Source organism: Dendropsophus ebraccatus, chromosome 7, assembly GCF_027789765.1.
Source record: "Dendropsophus ebraccatus isolate aDenEbr1 chromosome 7, aDenEbr1.pat, whole genome shotgun sequence".
Taxonomy (NCBI): Eukaryota; Metazoa; Chordata; class Amphibia; order Anura; family Hylidae; genus Dendropsophus; species Dendropsophus ebraccatus.
In genome coordinates this window covers 125,530,936-125,549,501 of record NC_091460.1, presented here as the reverse complement: position 1 = coordinate 125,549,501, position 18,566 = coordinate 125,530,936, and the positions used below count along the sequence as shown (strand labels likewise).

Genomic DNA, 18,566 nt, shown 5'->3' with positions numbered 1-18,566 from the left:
GCCCACTGAAATCTATGAGGGAGATTTATCAAACATGGTGTAAAGTGAAACTGGTTCAGTAGCCCCTAGCAACCAATCAGATTCCACTTTTCATTTTCCAAAGAGTCTGCGAGGAATGAGAAGTGGATCTGATTGGTTGCCAGGGGCAACTGAGCCAGTTTCACTGTACACCATGTTGGATAAATCTTCTCCTATAGGTCTATTCAGAAATTTTATGCCGCGACCCATACTGCGATCCCTTCCTTAAAAAATTGGACATGTCCTATTGCAGAGGCGGATCGCGGCACGGAATTGAAGTCTATGAGATGCCTGTATTTCACTGACTCCAAGGATGCCACATCAATGGAATCTGTGAAAAATAGGGATCCGATGTCACCTGCATCAGCCCCCCCCCCCTACAGATGAGCACCCGACCCCCACCCCGACCATGTCACCTGAATTCTCACAGATGAGCTCCTGACCCCTGCCCCAGACCTGGCAGCATATCACCACCCACAGAGGAACTCAGGTCTCAGCTCAACCAGCATAGTCCTTCGCTACTTCCTTCTCCCAGATTCCCGGGGCACAAATCACTCATGCGCTCGAGAGCCGGGAGATGGAAGCAGCGGGAGCTGAGACCTGAGTTTTTCTGTGGGTGGTGATCCGATGCCAGGTCTGGGGCAGGGGCACGGGGAGCTCATCTGAGGGGATGCAGGTGAAATAGTCAGGTGGGGGGGGCTGTTGGGTGATCATCTGAAGGAATGCAGGTGACATGGTCAGGGCTGGGGGGGGCGGCTGTTCGGCGCTCATTGAGGGGATGCAGGTGACATGGTCAGGGTGTGAGGGTGTTGGGGTGCTAAAGTTGGGCGCTCATCTGTGGGGATGCGCTGCCAGCTCTAAGGAGGAGGGGGTGAATACACTGGGATGATACAAATCAGGGAAAAATACGTACATGGATGCAATCCAGCTTCCCTAAGGGCCCTTGACGATTATACTTGACGATTATCGTGCCAAAAATCGTTATATTGTTCAAATTTAAACAATAATCATTCCGTGTGATTGTAGGCAACGATTGAAAAATCGCTCGTGTGCCGTTGACCATTGAATTAGCTCTGAACCTAAAATTATCGTTAATCGTTCGCTGTAATTCCACCTTCATTCGCTCAAGTTCCGTATTTGTTCACTAATCGTCCAGTGTAGTTGCACATTATTCATTGTTTTGCTGTGATCAGAAGGAGTAATTGATCATAGTAACGATCGCAATAACGACCGTAGTAACGATTGTAACTAACAACCATCGTTCTGTGTAATATGGTGAACGATTTCAGGTTAACGATAAACAATCTCGTTTGCGATCGTTTATCGTTAGTCGTTAAAAATCTCTCCGTTTAATAGGAGAGCCTAATTGTTCACTGAGAGATAAGCTGCCACCAGTGAGGCCATGCTGTCCTCCTCCCCTCCTCATAGAGGAAACATAACCCTTTGACCCTTTGTAATAATTTTATAATTTTTTTTTTTCCAAAATCCAAAACAAGTCAAAGATCTGCTTTTTATTGTTGCTTATACGTTATTTGCTATTTCTCCTCATTACATACCGACCAATTCGAAGACCGAGTAAAATGCCCATTGGGTTCCATTTTTTTGTAAATACTAAATTAATACAATTTCTAAACCATTGGACACAGAACCAAAAGAAGCGATTGCAGCAGCTAGACGCCAATAACATCGAAATGCAATTTAAAATAATTATCCGGCATAAACCCTGTAAAAATCTGTCCTGTAGACTTTTATTCCTTTTATGCTGGATATTTATAGTGTAAGAGTAATATGCCATCAATTCCTTTTAATTGGAATAACATACTTAAAGCACATCCATTATTTATACAGTCTGAAAGCTAAAGATTCTAAAAGCAACTTAAAATCTAGGCATTGGGTGCAATTTCGCTGCTTGTCACATTAATAGAACATATTGCAATACCTAATACATTTAGTCCTAACCCTAAACCTTAACCTGTATGAAGTCATACAGTAAAAAGTCATGTTTGAAGGCATACTTGACACACACAAAAAAATCTTTCAAATCAACTGGTGCCAGAAATTGCCAGAAGTTTGTAATTTACTTCAATTAAAAAATGTCAAGTCAAGCTGCTGTATGTCCTGCAGGAAGTGGTGTATTCTTTCCAGTCTGACCCAGTGCTCTCTGCCGCCATCTTTGTCCGTGACAGGAACTGTCCAGAGCAGTAGCAAATCCCCATAGAAAACCCCTCCTGCTCTCCAAACTGAAAAGAATACGCCGCTTCCTGCAGGACATACAGCAGCTGATAAGTACTAAAAAACAAGATTTTTTTTTTTTAATAGAAGTAAGATTTGATATGCATTTATAAATACGTGTCCAAAATCCATTTATATATTACAAAGGTTTTTACCTGACAAATGAACGGTACTGGATCAATGGTTTTTAGGAGCAGATGTTTAAGATCTTCAACTGCTGAAAAGTATTCAATCTGTGTTGATGCTGTAATGTGTTCTTGGAAGCAAACATTCACTGTGACCTCACCGGGAGCAAAACCTTATGAAGAAAAAGATGAATATATGAATGACATAACAATATACCTGGTATAATGGATGAAACAAAGACATAGTATACTATGAAGTTTGCACAGTATGAACTTACACACTGCACACACTAGGTGGCGACTACACAATTCTATCAGCCAGGACATGCTGGACATGATAGAGATAGGTTGGTCTCAACTAATCAATTACAGGGTTCTACTCATGTTCTGCTAAAATTAAAGCGTACCTGTCGTTATAAAAAACTTTTGACGTCATAGAGACATTCCAATAAATAAAGAGAAAGTTCAACCGCGCCTTGTGGAAGTGACGTTCCAAGCGGCCACTCAATGGTAAAGTAGGATGCATGCTGGAAGGCTCACTATCCTTGTGGTGGGCACTATAGAGTTTGAAGAAGAAGATTTCCTACAGCATCAGTAACGAAGCAACGTGAATTTATTCACATATCAGGGTATAGGGGTGCAATGTTTCGACCCAAACATAGGGTCTTAGTCAAGCACGAAAAAGACCCTATGTTTGGGTTGAAACGTTGCACTCCTGTACCCTGATTCCCTGAAAAAAATCACGTTGCTTTATTACGGATGCTGTAGGAAATCATCTTCTTGAATGACAAATGTCAAAATTTTTGATTGGCCGGGTTTGAGTGCATAGAGCGGGGAGAAGATGCGCTGCAGCTTGTCCACTCTCTGTTCTGACTTATAATGGAGCTCTATGGAGCCTGATTTATTTTATTTTTTTTAAACTCAGAGCGAGGAGAGGACGCTGTGTTGCTGTGGTCCTCTCCCCAATCTATCTCCTGATCGGTACGGGTCTGAGCACTTAGACCCGGACCAAATAGAACTTTTGACATGTCTCTAGGACATTGAAGAAGACTTCCTACAGCATCCGTAATAAATCAATGTGAATTTATTGCTATTGGATCTCTATTTCCATTATTAGGTTACATTTTGAGGTGCAAGAGGTCGCCTTGACCCCTGAGTCAAAAGACCAAATATGTCCATAGTAAATTGGGAGACTCGTGAGTTAGATATTAACTGAAAGGACCACATAATATGATGGGTTTGGTGGTCTCCTTCAAAGAGCCATCCCTTGGTTAAGTCCTTCCGTAGAGGGATATCTGGCCAGTCCCATGTTTTGAGTCTCTTAAATGAGGCTCCACAGACTCTTTTTGCATATTGTATTGCAATGCACCTAGGAATTCACTGTATTGAGCTCTTTAGCCAGCAGCTGACAGTGTTATCTTTGGCTGGTCTCCCTGAGATCAGTGATCTGTTTACTGGAAGGCCATGTTCACACAACGTAAGTTTTGTATCAATCACGGCCGTTGTTGCTATTTTGCAACAACGGCCGTGATTAATACAAAACTTGTGTGCACTGTATTCAGAGGGAATCCCGGCTGGAGTGTATACACATAGTATACACTCCAGCCCAGATCCCTAGTGGCCAAACGTAAAACTGACCTGTCAGTTTTGTGCAGCCGCTATCCATTGAATAGCGGCCGCACAGATATGTCATTCACACAATGGAAAGTGCAGCTCCGGCCACACTCTCCATTGTCAGCTATGGCGAATTGGGATGCAGGAGCACACGGATGTGCCTGCATCCCAATTCAGCACAAATGAAGATCATCCGGCCGGTACTGCAGTACCAGCCAGGATGATCTTCACTCACACCTGCCAGTCTATGACATGGCCGGGTGTCATATGCCGCGTGAACATGGCCTAAGGATTTACTAGGCATTGCTCCCACCTAGCCAGAATCCTGCTCCACACTGATGAGGGGCAACACCCTGAAACAGCTGTCTGTGGATGGATACCTGGCTTTGGTTTTCCCTTGTCATGTCCATAGACTGTCATGTCATGAGCCAGATATTAACTGAAAGGGCCACTTAATATGGTGATTTTGGTCGTCTCCCTCCAGGAGCCACCCCTTGGCTAGGTCCTTCCCTGGAGGGATATCTGGCTAGTCCCGTGTTTTGAAACTTTTTTGGATTTTAACAAAGCAGAAAGCTGAGCTATGATCGTTTGCTTTGGGCAGTTTATACCAGTGTATATTTTACGCCCTTTGATTAATTTACCCCTAAACTGGCCATGTTGTATACGGCACAGTATTTATCTATCAGTACCCTTTAATAAACATGCCTTATGGTAATTTCCGTCCAATCTGCAGCATAAGCACATTGAGTTCTCCATAAATATGACACAAAGTGAAGAAATGGGGAGCTGCAGTCATAAACACAGATTTATTGACAGGTTGTTTTTTTTTATTCTTTACTCATTGTTTTCCCAGAGATAACAATCTCCGAGCCACAATGCAGAATACAGCATGTCTAAGCACATTTTATTGGGAACGATGCCATTTAAGCGCTGATGCTGTCAGACAGCGCAGTAATGTAATGTATACTTTCAATGTAGTTTAGCATATTGCTTTCCAAAGGAAACCAGGGCAATGTATCCTCCCCTAAGGGCACAGCCTAGAGTTTTGATGAGCTTTACTCAGCTAGACCCAGACACAATAGTTCTCCACTTAATAAAGCCATATTCTGCGATATACTAAGGCCGTATTTATATGTGCATTTCAGCTCTTCGGCTCATTTCTGTTTGTCTGATGCATTCAGGCAATGAAAACGCAGAAAAATGAATGTGGCCCATTTATTTTGATGGGATAGATTTTGTATCAGTTTGTTTACATTCCGTTAACTTTTGAGATTTTCAACACATAGCATGTTCAAATTTTTTTAAAATATGCTTTTCATTGAAATCATTGGAGACAGATGTAAATGAAAAGGTGCTCCATTTAAAGGAGAAGTCTGGCGATTTATAAAATACAGTGAGCAGGGGCAGGGGATAGTTGATCATAAGTAGGAACTTACCTTTCCCCGTGCCTGCGGTGAGTGGTGAGACTGGCCGTGGGACCCCCACAGGAAGGCATTTTTCACCGAGTTGTGATGACGTCACGAATCGGGGGGGGGGAAAGGCCTGTCATGGTTGATGGACAGCCTGCTCAGCCAATCAGTGACTGTAGTGACGTGACGTCCCATCCCAGTCACTCACTGGCTAAGAGGCCAATTCATCTGCCGGGTCGTGATGTGTCAACCGGAGGGCACTCACCGAGGTCACAGAGGAGGTAAGTTAGTTCTTGTTATCAAATTCCCCCCTGTCCTTGCCATCTGCAGGATTTTATAAATTGCCAGACTTCTTTAAGCCCTGGAGTGACATCACTCTCAATATTGATTAGAAGGGGCAGACTGGCCAGGGTGGATGGACTGAGGGAGGTCATTCTGTCCCCAGTGCACCAAACCGCCTCATTAGCATATAAGCTCAACTCCAAAAACAAGGCAGAGGATCAAGGTAAGAAACATATCGTCATCTTCAGCACTCCATGGGCTATGGGAAGATACCAGCAGGTTAGAGTTCCCCTTTAATCCTTTAAGATCCTTATCCTATCATGGCTGTGCTTGGCTTACCCAGACCAATGTCCTAGCAATCACTTGAATACCACAATCAATGTACTATTACTACACTGTACTATTATTAATATCTAAAATACTGAAAAAATCTAACAGAACCCCTGGCAGAACCCCAAAACATAAGGGTGAGCATCTGTAGTGTCTATAGTAAGATATATTAAAGGAGAAGTTCGGGCAAAGCTATTTTTTTTTAACAGGTACTGGGGAGGGGAAGGATAAAAGAAATAAGATGCTCTTACCTCCCCTGCTCCAGCACTGGTGGCCATGTACCACCGCTCTGGTCCCAGGTCCCTAGACACTTCATAGTCTGAGAGGGGACCCAGGTTGTGACGTGTACAGTCTGCTGAGCGGATCGCACACGTCACGACCGAGGTCCCCGCTCAGACCAGGAAGCGGCCGGGGACCAAAGTGGCGTTATGTGGCCATCAGCACTGGAGCGGGGGGAGGTAAGGGCACGTTATTTCTTTAGTCCTTCCACCGCACTTGTTAAAAAATAGCTTTGCCCGGACTTCTCCTTTAAGTAAGAACAAGTATTTTTCCTTACCTGGAGCTCTCAGACATAGAATTTTTTCACTCCACTGTTTTGGCTTTTTCCTAATAAGCTGATTTTTTGTACACAATTCAACTTCCACTTCTGTGTTCCTTGGTATTTCCATTGACAGAATAATAAACAGTTCACCTGGATTCTGCATAATGAACATGGAATAATGAGTTATAATAGAAATAATAATAATAATATCCCCATAGAGAACATCATAATGACTAGGTACAATCTAAATATGCACTTTAACAACCATTACGCTAACATTTAATTAGTATTAGTTTAGCAGCTCAACTAATAATAATTATCTCTTCACTTACGCGGTTTTAGCTACTGTAAAATGTTGTACTTTTAAGTCATATTAGTCACAAAACTCTGAAAATGCCAAGAGGAAGCTTCTATTGTACAAAATCTATTTTCCACATTAAATATTGCGTGAACCCAGGATCTTGGCCAGACCAAAACTAAAATGCAGCTCCAGTACCCAGACCCCTCCAGCCTAAATACATTATCATCTACTCCTCCCAATACACCCACCCCCACCCCTTCCCCACGACCACCTATATTATGGTAAAATGGAAAAAAAATAAAAGTACATTGCCTTCTGCTACATCCTCTCCATCTTAAAGACTGCTTCCCATACTCTCCATGCTTTCCCTTTCTCACAGACCAGTCTCACTCCTAGTCTGAGGTGGGATCTTATTGGAATTTGAGGTCTAGGCCTGGGCTTTTAGTCCTTACCTGCACAGTTCACTTTTCTGCGGCCGGAATTCAGTGAATTACGGCCGCAGAAAGACCTGTCAGTTCACACAGTGAAGCGAGCGGCTCCTGCCGCTCGCTTCACTGTGTGCTATAGTAAGCTCTGATGCGGGCACTGATGTGCCCACATCATAGCTCTGCGGCCGGAAAGATCATCCGGCCACGGAACGGCCGGTCTCATACATAGTTTAAACATAGCCTTTAAGTGTAACTGTCATGTTGTTGGGGGTTTTTTTGTTTGTTTTTTGCACAAGTCAATACTTCAAGCGATTTTAATAAACTCTGTAATAGGTTTTATTAGGCAAAAAAGCCTCTTTCGGTACTCAAAAAGCAGTTTCCCAGCCTCTCACCCTCACTTCTTATCTCTGCATTATCAGGCAAATCCGTCTTCATTACAGAGAAGCCAGTGAAGACGGGTTCTGCTGTGTCCATTATATCTTATGGATGGGGGAGGGGCCGAGGGAGATCAGTGAGCAGGGAGAAGAGACATGAAGGTCAGCTTTTTATACACTGTCTGGGCATCTAAAATGCTGGATTCAGGGGTCAGAAAGGTCAGTGCTTATCTAGGAACTTGATGAAGGAAGATTGCAGGATGTTGTGCTGCGCAGGACTGCTATTTCTCTCCTCCATGCTCACTTATTCCTCTCAACCCCTCCCCTCTCCATAGAGCATCATGGACACTTCAATCCTGTTTCTTCTAAAGTGGTTGGGGGGGGGGGTTAACAAAAACTGTTTTTTAAATACAGAAGGAAATGCTTTTGCTAAATAAAACCTTTTACTGAGTTTCTTACAATCGCTTGTACTATAGATATTTATTGTTTTCTGAAAAATGACTCTGAAATGTAAGTTACACTTAAACTTGATCGCATTCACAAAGCAGGCTTAGTGCTCCTTCCTGCATTCTGGCTCCTTAACCAGAAGAGTAACATAATTGATGTATTAAAAAATGTCGCGTGAACATAGCCTCTATCTGTAATAAGCATACAGATCCCATTCTATGTCATGTGAAGCTAACCTGTTCCTGGGCATATATCACAGCACCATCAAGGGAAGTGGTACATATTCTCAATAGTTTCTCAATAGGCCAAAAAGATCAAAGCATGCCTTAGCATTTAATTACTGTGACTTCAAAATTACCTAGAAGGGCACCTGCTTGTATTATTATGCTACCAGGCATCAGCGAGTGATACTGATACCACTAGAGAATGGGACAAGAGCAGACACTGTATTGTATACACATTAAAGAGAACCAATCAGCCCAATCGAGCTGATATGGTTCCCTGAACTGCTGTATACAGCTCCTGCAGCAGCTGCAGCACGTACCAGCTGTGGCTGCATCAGGAGCTGTATACCCGAAACAAAGCAGTTTAATCCCCCGGGTGCGTGACAGGCAGCGGCGGGGAGGTAGTCATCTGGGTGGCTCCCTACCCGTATGTAGTCACCGCTCTCTGCCTGTCAGCGCGCTCCGAGGGATGATTGACAGGCAGAGAGGACAGTAAGGGACCTCAATCATCCCCTCCGAGGGTGCTGACAGGCAGAGCACGGTGACTAGATACAGGCAGGGAGCCGCCCGGTTACGACTTCCCCGCCTCTGCCTGTCACGCGCCTGGAGGATTAAACTGCTTTTTTTCGGATATAAAGCTACTGCAGCAGGAGTTGTATACAGCAGTTCAGGGGTGGCCCGATTGGGCTGATTGGTTCCCTTTAAGGCCTGGTTCAAACTATGCAAGATACCAGCCGTTCTGTGTCACAGAACGGCCGGTGTCAGTGAAGTTCATCCCAGCCATTTCTGCAGTATCGGCCGGATAAACTTAATTTCTTTAGAATTGGGATGCGGACACATTCGTGTATGCCTGCATCCAAATTACCCATAGCAGACAATGTACTCTGCCGCACTCTACATTGTGTGAACTGTCAGTGTTGTGCGTCCGCAATTCAATGAATAGCAGCCACACAAAACTGACATGTCAGTTTTCGCTGTGGCTGTTTAGAATCCAGGATGGAGAGTATACTATGGGGGAGATTTATCAAACATAGTGTAAAGTTAAACTAGCCCAGTTGCCCCAAGCAACCAATCAGATTCCAACTTTCACTCCTCACAGACTCTTTGGAAAATGAAAGGTGGAATCTGATTGGTTGCTAGGGGCAACTGAGCCAGTTTCACTTTAAACCATGTTTGATAAATCTCCCCCTCTGTGTATACACTCTGGCTGGGATTCCATTGACTTTAGTGCAATGTAAATTTTCAATTAATCACGGCCAGTGTCGCAATTTTGTGGCGTGATTAATTGAAAATTTATGTTGTGTGAACATAGCCTTAGGGTGTGTTCAAATGTACAAGATCTACAGCAGATCTGCAGCAGATTTGATGGTGCAGATTTGATTTGCTTTGAATCTGCAACTTCAAATCTGCTGCAGATCCTGTACGTGTGAACGCACCCTTAAAAAGAAGGCACATAGTGAAACATGAGAGCAATTGAAGCCTATTGTATATTTTGGTATTTTGGTAGAGATATACATATGATACATAGGATATATATTTATGTCACAGTAAACTCCTACCTCACATGATATTCTCTTTGGTAATGCTAATACTGAAGATGGTTGAAAACTTGTTATGTCTTCTTGTACAATACTGGTCCGAGTGGAAGCTTCAGTTGTCCTCACTGATGGGCTTAGAGTCCTATCACCATGCTCTAAAATTAAATTACAGACATTTTTAGGACCAGCCAAATAAATAAGTGTTTTATATTAATATATAACGTAATTGTTTACATGTTAATGAACCAAAAATATCTAATAAAATAAGTTTGAGCAGATTGTCTGTGAATGGAAATACTAAAAGGGCAGACTAGATGGACCCAGTGGTCTTTTTCTGCCAACAATCTTCTATGTTTCTAAATGATTTGGAACCACAATATTGTCTTTCCAACAATTCATCCAAGATGGATCCCTGTATTATGTCCACACACCGCATATAGGAGCAATTACTTATTGGAGGTGAAACATGAAGGGTTTCTCCCATGGGACACCATAATACATTATGTCATTTGTCAATGCTAAAGTAATTGTCACATAATTTAGCAATGTCTTAGCTGGTAATAATATGCTACAACATTTGAAAAGGAATTCTTAATGGTGTTTCCATAAAAAAAAAATACTATTGATATTATTGTCAATTCTTCCCCTTTTACCTAAAAGGGTTGTCAAGAATAAAACAATTGATAGTCTATCCGCAGGATAGGTGATCGATAGTTGATGGTTGGGGTGAGGACAACAGTATAATGCAGCCTCAGCTCCTAATGAAGTGAATAGAAGATGAGGCTGCAGTATATTGGTGCTGCCACTACATAGGGAAATTAGTCAGCTGCTTCTGGCTCGGTTCTCATTGCACTGTGGGTACCAAACAGCTGATCAGCACGTGTTGGGAACCCAACCATCAACTATTGATAGCCTATCCTAGTCCAACGTAAAGGGTGGGGCCTCTGCAAAAGAGAGTGTGGCCTCAGTATAAAAAAGGCATAGCTAAAATTGTGGCAAAATTTCAGAATATCAGTCACATGAAATACACTTACACTCCTTAAAGGGAATCTGTCACTAGGTTTATGCTGTCTTAGTTTAACGCAGCATAAACTATTAACGGAAATGCTGAAGAAATCAGTGTGTTACTTACATAATTCTGTTCAGCCATTCTCCTAATATGCAGGAGAAAAGAATTATTGCCACACCCCTCCCCCCGCCCTCCAGCTGCTGATTGACAGCTGACTGCCTATACACAGCATGGATAGCTGGTGGGCGGAGTTTTCTGCTTCTCATGAATATCCAGAACGACTGGGCACATGCACAGGACTACTTATTGTCCATATTATTCAGGAGGATATCTCTGGATCAGCTGCACAGAACAATGTAAGTGATACATCATTCTGTCCAGCTTCCATGTCACTATTTTATGCTGCCCTAAGATAGGGCAGCCTAAACCTACTGACAGTCTCTTTAAATCACAAAGCATCTTTTGTGAGGACGGTGATTCATTCGTTCTATGTATCCCTGTAGGATACTCAATGTGAGTGTCATAGAAATGCATAGAAAGTGCAGCAGGTCCTCTGAATGAAACTGAAGGATTGAAAAGGAGCTTCTAATCCTGGATATCCCACCAATCTATGATGAACAGTTATGTCACGGGTCAGGTGGAGTATGGCGCGGACTTGGTGGGTGCTGGCTGCTATCTGCCATAAAGTTCAGTGAGTCCCAAAATGCTCAAGTCCTCTTTACTTAAGTCGTCAATGCTCCAGGGGACGTCTCTTCGGCAGAGCAGAGGGTGCCTGGTTAATATAACGGAGGCCGAACGATCATTGTCATATTTAATTTTTTTATGTTTTAATTTTTGTATATTTTGTTCCTTCAGGGGATGTTTCAACAAAATTATAAAAATCCAGAATTAAAAAAAGAAATGTAATAGCTTTCTACAAAACACATACAACTCCGGCAGGATTTCTGGCAATTGCAGGTATCCCACCAGATTTCTAATGTGTTTTGCAGAAAACTATTAAAATATACAAAAATTACAACAAAAATTATGTTTAAACATCCCCGAAGATATAAAATATACAAAAATTAGAAGAAAACAAATTAAATAGATTTATTGGGTTTCTGTGGGAGCTGTAACGATCGGCTGTAAGTTATTGAAGGTTACCGAGCACCATCAGAGATGGTTCAACACTAATCTGCGGCTGACTTCTTCTGCTAATGTCAGTTTGATGACGGCCATTTAACTTAGATGCCAAAACAATAATAATAGCATCATGTATACAGTTATATTGTATATCATTGTTGATTCAGTGATCTGATCAACACCACCTCAAAGTAATTTTGAGATGCAGATCATGGCATCTATACATACATTTGTATTTTACTGGTGAATCAATGGTCTCATTATCACCCCCATAATGCAATTGCAGGTGACAATTGTTTTTTATGGCAGATGGAAGCAGTCACTAGACCTCCCTGACTTCCATGACAAATTGGTAGTATAGTCTGTCGCAGGTGCCAATTTGCTAGATCAATGCAGTACATATATATTGCATTGATCTATATAAATAACTAAACGACTCTTAGGGTGACTTAAAGTGTAAAAGAAATAAATAACTAAATATATAATCATCCTTTCCTTAAAAAAAAAAAAACTATTGAAATATAACATTAGGAATTTATTACAGTGAATGGCATAGGCAAAGAAATAAAATAAACATCAGAATTGCCCATTTTTGTGATTTTTTTTTTTTAATTAAACCATATACCAGAAAAAAATGAATAAAAGGCAAACAAAAAGTAACATTAACACAAGAAGGCGCTGATAAAAAACAAATACTAATGTAAAAAATACTTAAAAAATATTTATATTAAACTTATTTTTGTTATATTTTTGTGTGTTTTGTTATGTTTTGTTTTGTATCGTGAATATAATGTGTACATTTTGAACTGAATAAAAAATTTAAATTACAAAAAAAATACTATTGTGAAAGCAATAAAAATTTTAGCAAAAAAATAAAAATCTAGCTTAAAGTCGGGAAGGGTTTAAAGCTATTTTAAGACTCGACAATACTAGGCGATATATTAAATTATTTTAACCACATCTGCATTAGTTAAAAAAAATTAAGGTCAATGAGTGTTCCATTTAGAAGGAGTTATATTAAAGATATTATCCATATAATGTGTGCTTATGCGGCAAGAAAAAGTGCACGGAGCAGCCTGTTTCTAAGCTGTAAGTATGGGTGAGCTCTCCAGAGAGGCTCCATTATTGGCTAGACATGAATGAAATATTAGCTTTAAAACACTGCAGGCTAACAGGAAAAAGCTACCCTCATTATTAATAATTGACATACAATGTTTGCATTATGGATAAATTACAGGCCATCTCTGCAAGTTGTCGTTCTCAACCATGATTCCTTTCTAGCTCCTCTTTGATTTTGAAAAAAAACAAACAAAAAAAAACATAGTGCCCAGTAGAGTGTATAGATCACAGCCACTGTGGTAGCTTACAATTAGGTCAACGGTGTCTTTACCATAGCTGATAGTGATTTCCCCCAACTCTCGAAATATATGTACGCTCAGACTGGTCGTGCAAGTTTTTTTTAAGGCAATGTTCACACGGTGTATAAACAATGGCCGTTGTCTGACATGTCCCTGTGGCCGATATTACCAGGAACATAATTTTATTTGAATTGGACTACGGGCAGGTTTGGGTGTGTCTGCAATCCAATTGACCATTGAAGTCTACCCAATGTAAGGCCGTAAGAACGGCCATACATTGTGTGATCGAAGCGGGAACAATGGCTGTTGTTCCTAAACTACCGACCGTACCGACCGCAAATAATTGACAAGTCATTTATTTGTGCGGACCTAGGGGAACAACGGCCGCTGTTCAATACATTGCGCGAACAACAGCCGCTGTTTCCATAGAGTGCAGTACGGTGAATTATTTTAAGGTAAGAACGGCCATTGTTTTATTCGCCAATAACGGCGGTCTTAAAAAATATACTGTGTGAACATGGTCTAAAGGTGTTATCCAATACTCAAGCAAAAATCTTTTTCTTTCAAATCAACTGGTTAAAGAAAGTTATATAGATTTGTAATTTACTTCTATTTAAAAATCTCAAGTCTTCCAGTACTTATCAGCTGCTGTATGTCCTACAGGAAGTGGTGTATGCTTTTGAGTCTTACACAGTGCTCTCTGCTGCCACCTCTGTCCAAGACAGGAACTGTCTAGAGCAGGAGTGGTAATCTGTGGGGATTTGCTGCTGCTCTGGACAGTTCCGGACATGGACAGAGGTGGCAGCAGGGAGCACTGTGTCAGACTGAGGAAAAAAAACAACAACATTTCTTGCAGGGCATACAGTAGCTGATAAGTATTGGAAGACTTGAGATATTTAAACAGAAGCAAATTACAAATCTACATAACTTTGGGAAACCAGTTGATTTGAAGGAAAAAAATTTCACTGGAGTACCCCTTTAATAAAGAGATACTAGACACCTCTGATTGCAGCTTACGTTTCCTTTGGTGACATATTTTATCTAATGTGTAAGGCCACCTTTATTAAGATAAATACGTCTAATCTAGGCAAAATTTGAAGTTTAACATACTTCAAATGTAGAATTATTTCCACTAGTGTACTATAGTGCACAGTGAGGTTAGGTTCACACGCAGTAAAATAATAGAAAAATACATCCGTCATTTTGTGTATAAAATGTGTGAATACATTTTGTGTATAAAACGTGTGAATTTTTTTTTTTTTTTTTTGAATGGCTTTATTTTGCAAAGAGAGGTGGTAAATAATGAGCATGTTCATTATTCCGACAGTCATAATCAATTACGGCAGATATTCTACACGGTGTGCGGGCTGCTGTCCTATTTCCCATTGACTTCAATGGAGCGCATTATTATGTTGAGAATACTGCCATATTTTACCTTAACTTTATGGTGTGTGAAGATCGATTGTAAATCTCCCTTTGTGGTTCAGTTTCACAATAAGGAGCTGGTGCTGGTAAAGCAGATTACAGAGTAGGATTACGACCTGTTTACTATAAAATGATTTATGAAGAACGTGATATAAACTACTAAAATACAAAATTAGTCTGCTTAGCATGGATTGATTTGGGTATAAAAAAAATTACTAAAAAAATTAAATGACACAATACATGACCTGCAGGACCTACTAAATTTTTGTAAAATTCCGCTAACACTTTTTGCAAACTGAAATATATAAATTCTTAAACGGGTACTCAAGCTAAAATCTTTTTCTTTCAAATCAACTGGTTTTAGAAAGTTATATATATATTTGTAATTTACTTCTATTTAAAAATCTCAAGTCTTCCTATACTTATCACATGCTGTATGTCCTGCAGGAAATGTTGTTTTCTTTTAAGTCTGACAGTGCTCTCTGCTGCCACCTCTGTCCAAGACAGGAACTACCCACAGCAGTAGCAAATCCCCATAGAAAAACTCTCCTGCCTTGGACAGTTCCTGTCTCAGACAGAGGTGGCAGCAGAGAGCACTGTGTCAGACTGAAAAGAAAACAACATTTCCTGCAGGACATACAGCAGTTGATAAGTATGGGAAGACTTGAGATTTTTAAATAGAAGTAAATCACAAATAAATATAACTTTCTGAAACCAGTTGATTTGAAAGAAAAACAAGAAATACATTTAAAAAGTGATGCTTTCAATAGTTGACGTTTCAGACTATATTCGGATAGAGTGCTTCTGTGGGTTTTTTTCTGGTGCATTATTTTACATTTAAAATGCCACATGCGTCCTCATGAATAAATTCCCATTCATACAACTTGACAGTATTATGTGTTTTTGATGGCTCTGACATTTGATACCATTTTCCCTACTCTCTGTAAAAGTCTGAACACTACTACTTTACCAAAACATGAATGTGCCTCCACAAAGAGAAAGCTCTATTTGGTAGCAAATAACAGAGAAGACTTGTAATAGGCTCAAAAATAGACTGATAATACAGGATGCTTTAAAGTGTGATGTCCATGCGTCATTTGGGAGGTTGTAGAGTGAACGCAGCAGTTTCAAGCGTTAAACTGTGTCATCAGACCATGCCTGTACTGCCTTCTACATAGTCTCCTCTACTAAGGCTATGTTCACACTACGTAAAACTACGGCCGTAGTTCTCGCCGCAGAACTATGGCCGTAGTTTTGCGGGGTGGGACATAGCCTTGTGTGCAATTGGATCCCGGCCGGAGCATACACACATCGTATGCGCTCCGGACGGGATCTGTGCGGCGCCGAAAAAAACTGACAAGTCAGTTTTCTGCGGCCGGAATTCTGTGAATTCCGGCCGCAGGAAGACCTGTCAGTTCACACAGTGAAGCGAGCGCTCCAGCCGCTCGCTTCACTGTGGGCTATTGTAAGCTCTGATGCGGGCGCGCGCTAATGCGCCGGGGTCACGGAATGGCAACTCTCATACGTAGTGTGAACATAGCCTAAAGGTGAACAGTAAGGAGAACACTGAAGTATACTGGCATTGCAGAGGATCTACTGCACATACAATATGTGAGTACAATACAAAAGTTTAAAGGGGTTGTTCACCCAAATTTTTTTCTTTTTAAATCAACTGGTGCCAGAAAGTGCCAAAGATTTGTTATTACTTCTATTAAAAAGTAAGTCATGTATACTCACCTGTCCTGCTCCCTTGCCATTGCCAGATGTCAGCAAATACAATGAACAATCCAGATATGTTGAAAAGAGAAAGGGCACTCACTGTATAGCGCTATCTTTTTTTTATTCAAACATGGCAGGCGTAAACAGGTGTAGCACTTTGTTTCTCAGGTGTTTGGCGTTCGCCAAGCTGCTCTGTATGTCCTTAAAATTTTTATATACGTTTAGAAAAAAAGAAGACCATGTAATATGTTGAGTGCCCTTTCTCTTTTGTACATATCTAGATTTCCCACTGGGTAAATCACTTCGTAGTTTTTTACATGAATAGACCGGTGCTGGCACATGGATGTTGGTGCCATGGTCCTTTTTTGAACCGCCACCCGGTCACTGTGCACCGGCCTGGCATGAAGCACTGGGGACGGGCCCATCGGCCCTCTGTGGAAGATCTCCCGATCTCTTTAAAATTGGCGCGCTGTATTCAAATAAACTCCAGGTAGTCATTGGGCGTGAGCCGCTATATGGTAGACACAGTCCCTTGGGTGTTCCTCTGCATCCTCTTGGCTGTAATCCTGCCCCTCTGGGCGTGATTCAAAATACATAAAAATACATGTGATGTCACACAGACGTGCCTCTCTCGACGGTGTGCCTATGTTTTTACCATGCCGCACATGCACAGTACAACACGGATCGGACCCGCTGTACTGCGGCATGGAGGGAACAAAGGCACACCGACACAGCAATTTTAAATCACGCCCAGAGGGGCGGGATTACAGCCAAGGATGCCCAGTGGATGGAGAGGAACGCCCAAGGGACTGTGACTACCGGATAGCGGACTGTGACTACCTCAAGCTTATTTGAATACAGCGCGCCAATTTTAAAAAGTGAGTTTTTGGCTCCTAAGTTTTAGGGACGGAGGGTAGAAAAATATGTGTGTGAAGTGTGCTGGGTGATGTAAGAGCACATTTCCATAGGTTAATAGGTGATTTTTAGGTGATTGGTTCCCTTTAAGGCTGGGTTCACACTACGTTTTTGCAAAAAACGGATGAAAAATGGGTGGAAAAATCGGATGCATGTGTGGGCATCTGTTTTGAAACCTTTTTATCATTGAATTTCATTATTTAAAAAAAAAAACAGATCAGAACGGATCTGTTGTTTTTTTTTTAACGGATACAAATACATAGTCAACCTCATTTTTGTGTCTGTTAAAAAAACGGAACAAAAGGGATCCGTTTTTTTTAAAAAAAAAAATAGAATTTAATGGAAAAAAGGATTAACACGGATGCCATTCCATTTTGCGAAAAAACGGATGAAAAAAACGGACTGCAAAAACGTAGTGTGAACCCAGCCTAACATGTAGTTGGCTGTTAGAAGAATCTTACTGCTAAAAGTTCAATGCACATTTTTTGGGGTGATAGTTTTGCTGTAACAATGGGCCACATGTGTTGTGTTGATTGGATGATGACAAGTTGTTGTTTGATCAGATTCTATTTACCATTGCGGAAACTATACGAAACCAAGTGATCTACTTGTTGTCTATATCTTCAGTAAATCTATTTTTCTACTTTTCATGAGAAGGATTTAATAAATTGCTAGTTGAGCCCCATAGACTGTGACTCTTCCGTACTGTATATTAACAGTTCCATATCAAATGCTGCTGCAAATCTATACTTGTAAATTATGCATGCTACTTCCTTACAGCAATACAAATCCACATTTATTAATTTGGTTAGTCACCAAAATCCCTCATGTTTATTCCAGCAGCTTGTTGCATTTTGCGTGGGCGTCTAGTACTGTATCTACTGGGTGTACAAAGCTATAAGCAAAAAGCCTGCAGTGAGTGCTGCATTGAGCTACATCTAACCATTAGGAATCATTTCCAGCATCTAATGATGCTTGGCCAAAGTAATCAGCTGGAGGCTGGAGAAAATTAATGCTTAGGATTTTTTCTCCCTCAGATACATAAGAGTCTCCTACAGTGAACAACATGCTTTCTTGCAGTGCAATTTGGCTGCCCAAATCCTAGTTCAACTTCTTCAATTTAGACTTGTTTTATTTTATTTTTTTATTTTGGAT

The 18,566-nt window shown here is 41.1% G+C and overlaps 1 protein-coding gene across 1 annotated transcript in view; it reads right to left on the bottom strand.

The window, feature by feature from the left end:
* Positions 1-18,566, bottom strand: part of BANK1 (B cell scaffold protein with ankyrin repeats 1) — a 195,340-nt gene that overhangs the window by 144,565 nt on the left and 32,209 nt on the right. The window contains exons 3-5 of the mRNA XM_069976799.1: positions 9,885-10,018; positions 6,567-6,708; positions 2,406-2,548 (exon numbers count right to left, since the gene is read on the bottom strand). Of these exons, the coding sequence (XP_069832900.1) occupies positions 2,406-2,548; positions 6,567-6,708; positions 9,885-10,018 (419 nt within the window). The remainder of the gene's footprint in view (positions 1-2,405; positions 2,549-6,566; positions 6,709-9,884; positions 10,019-18,566) is intronic.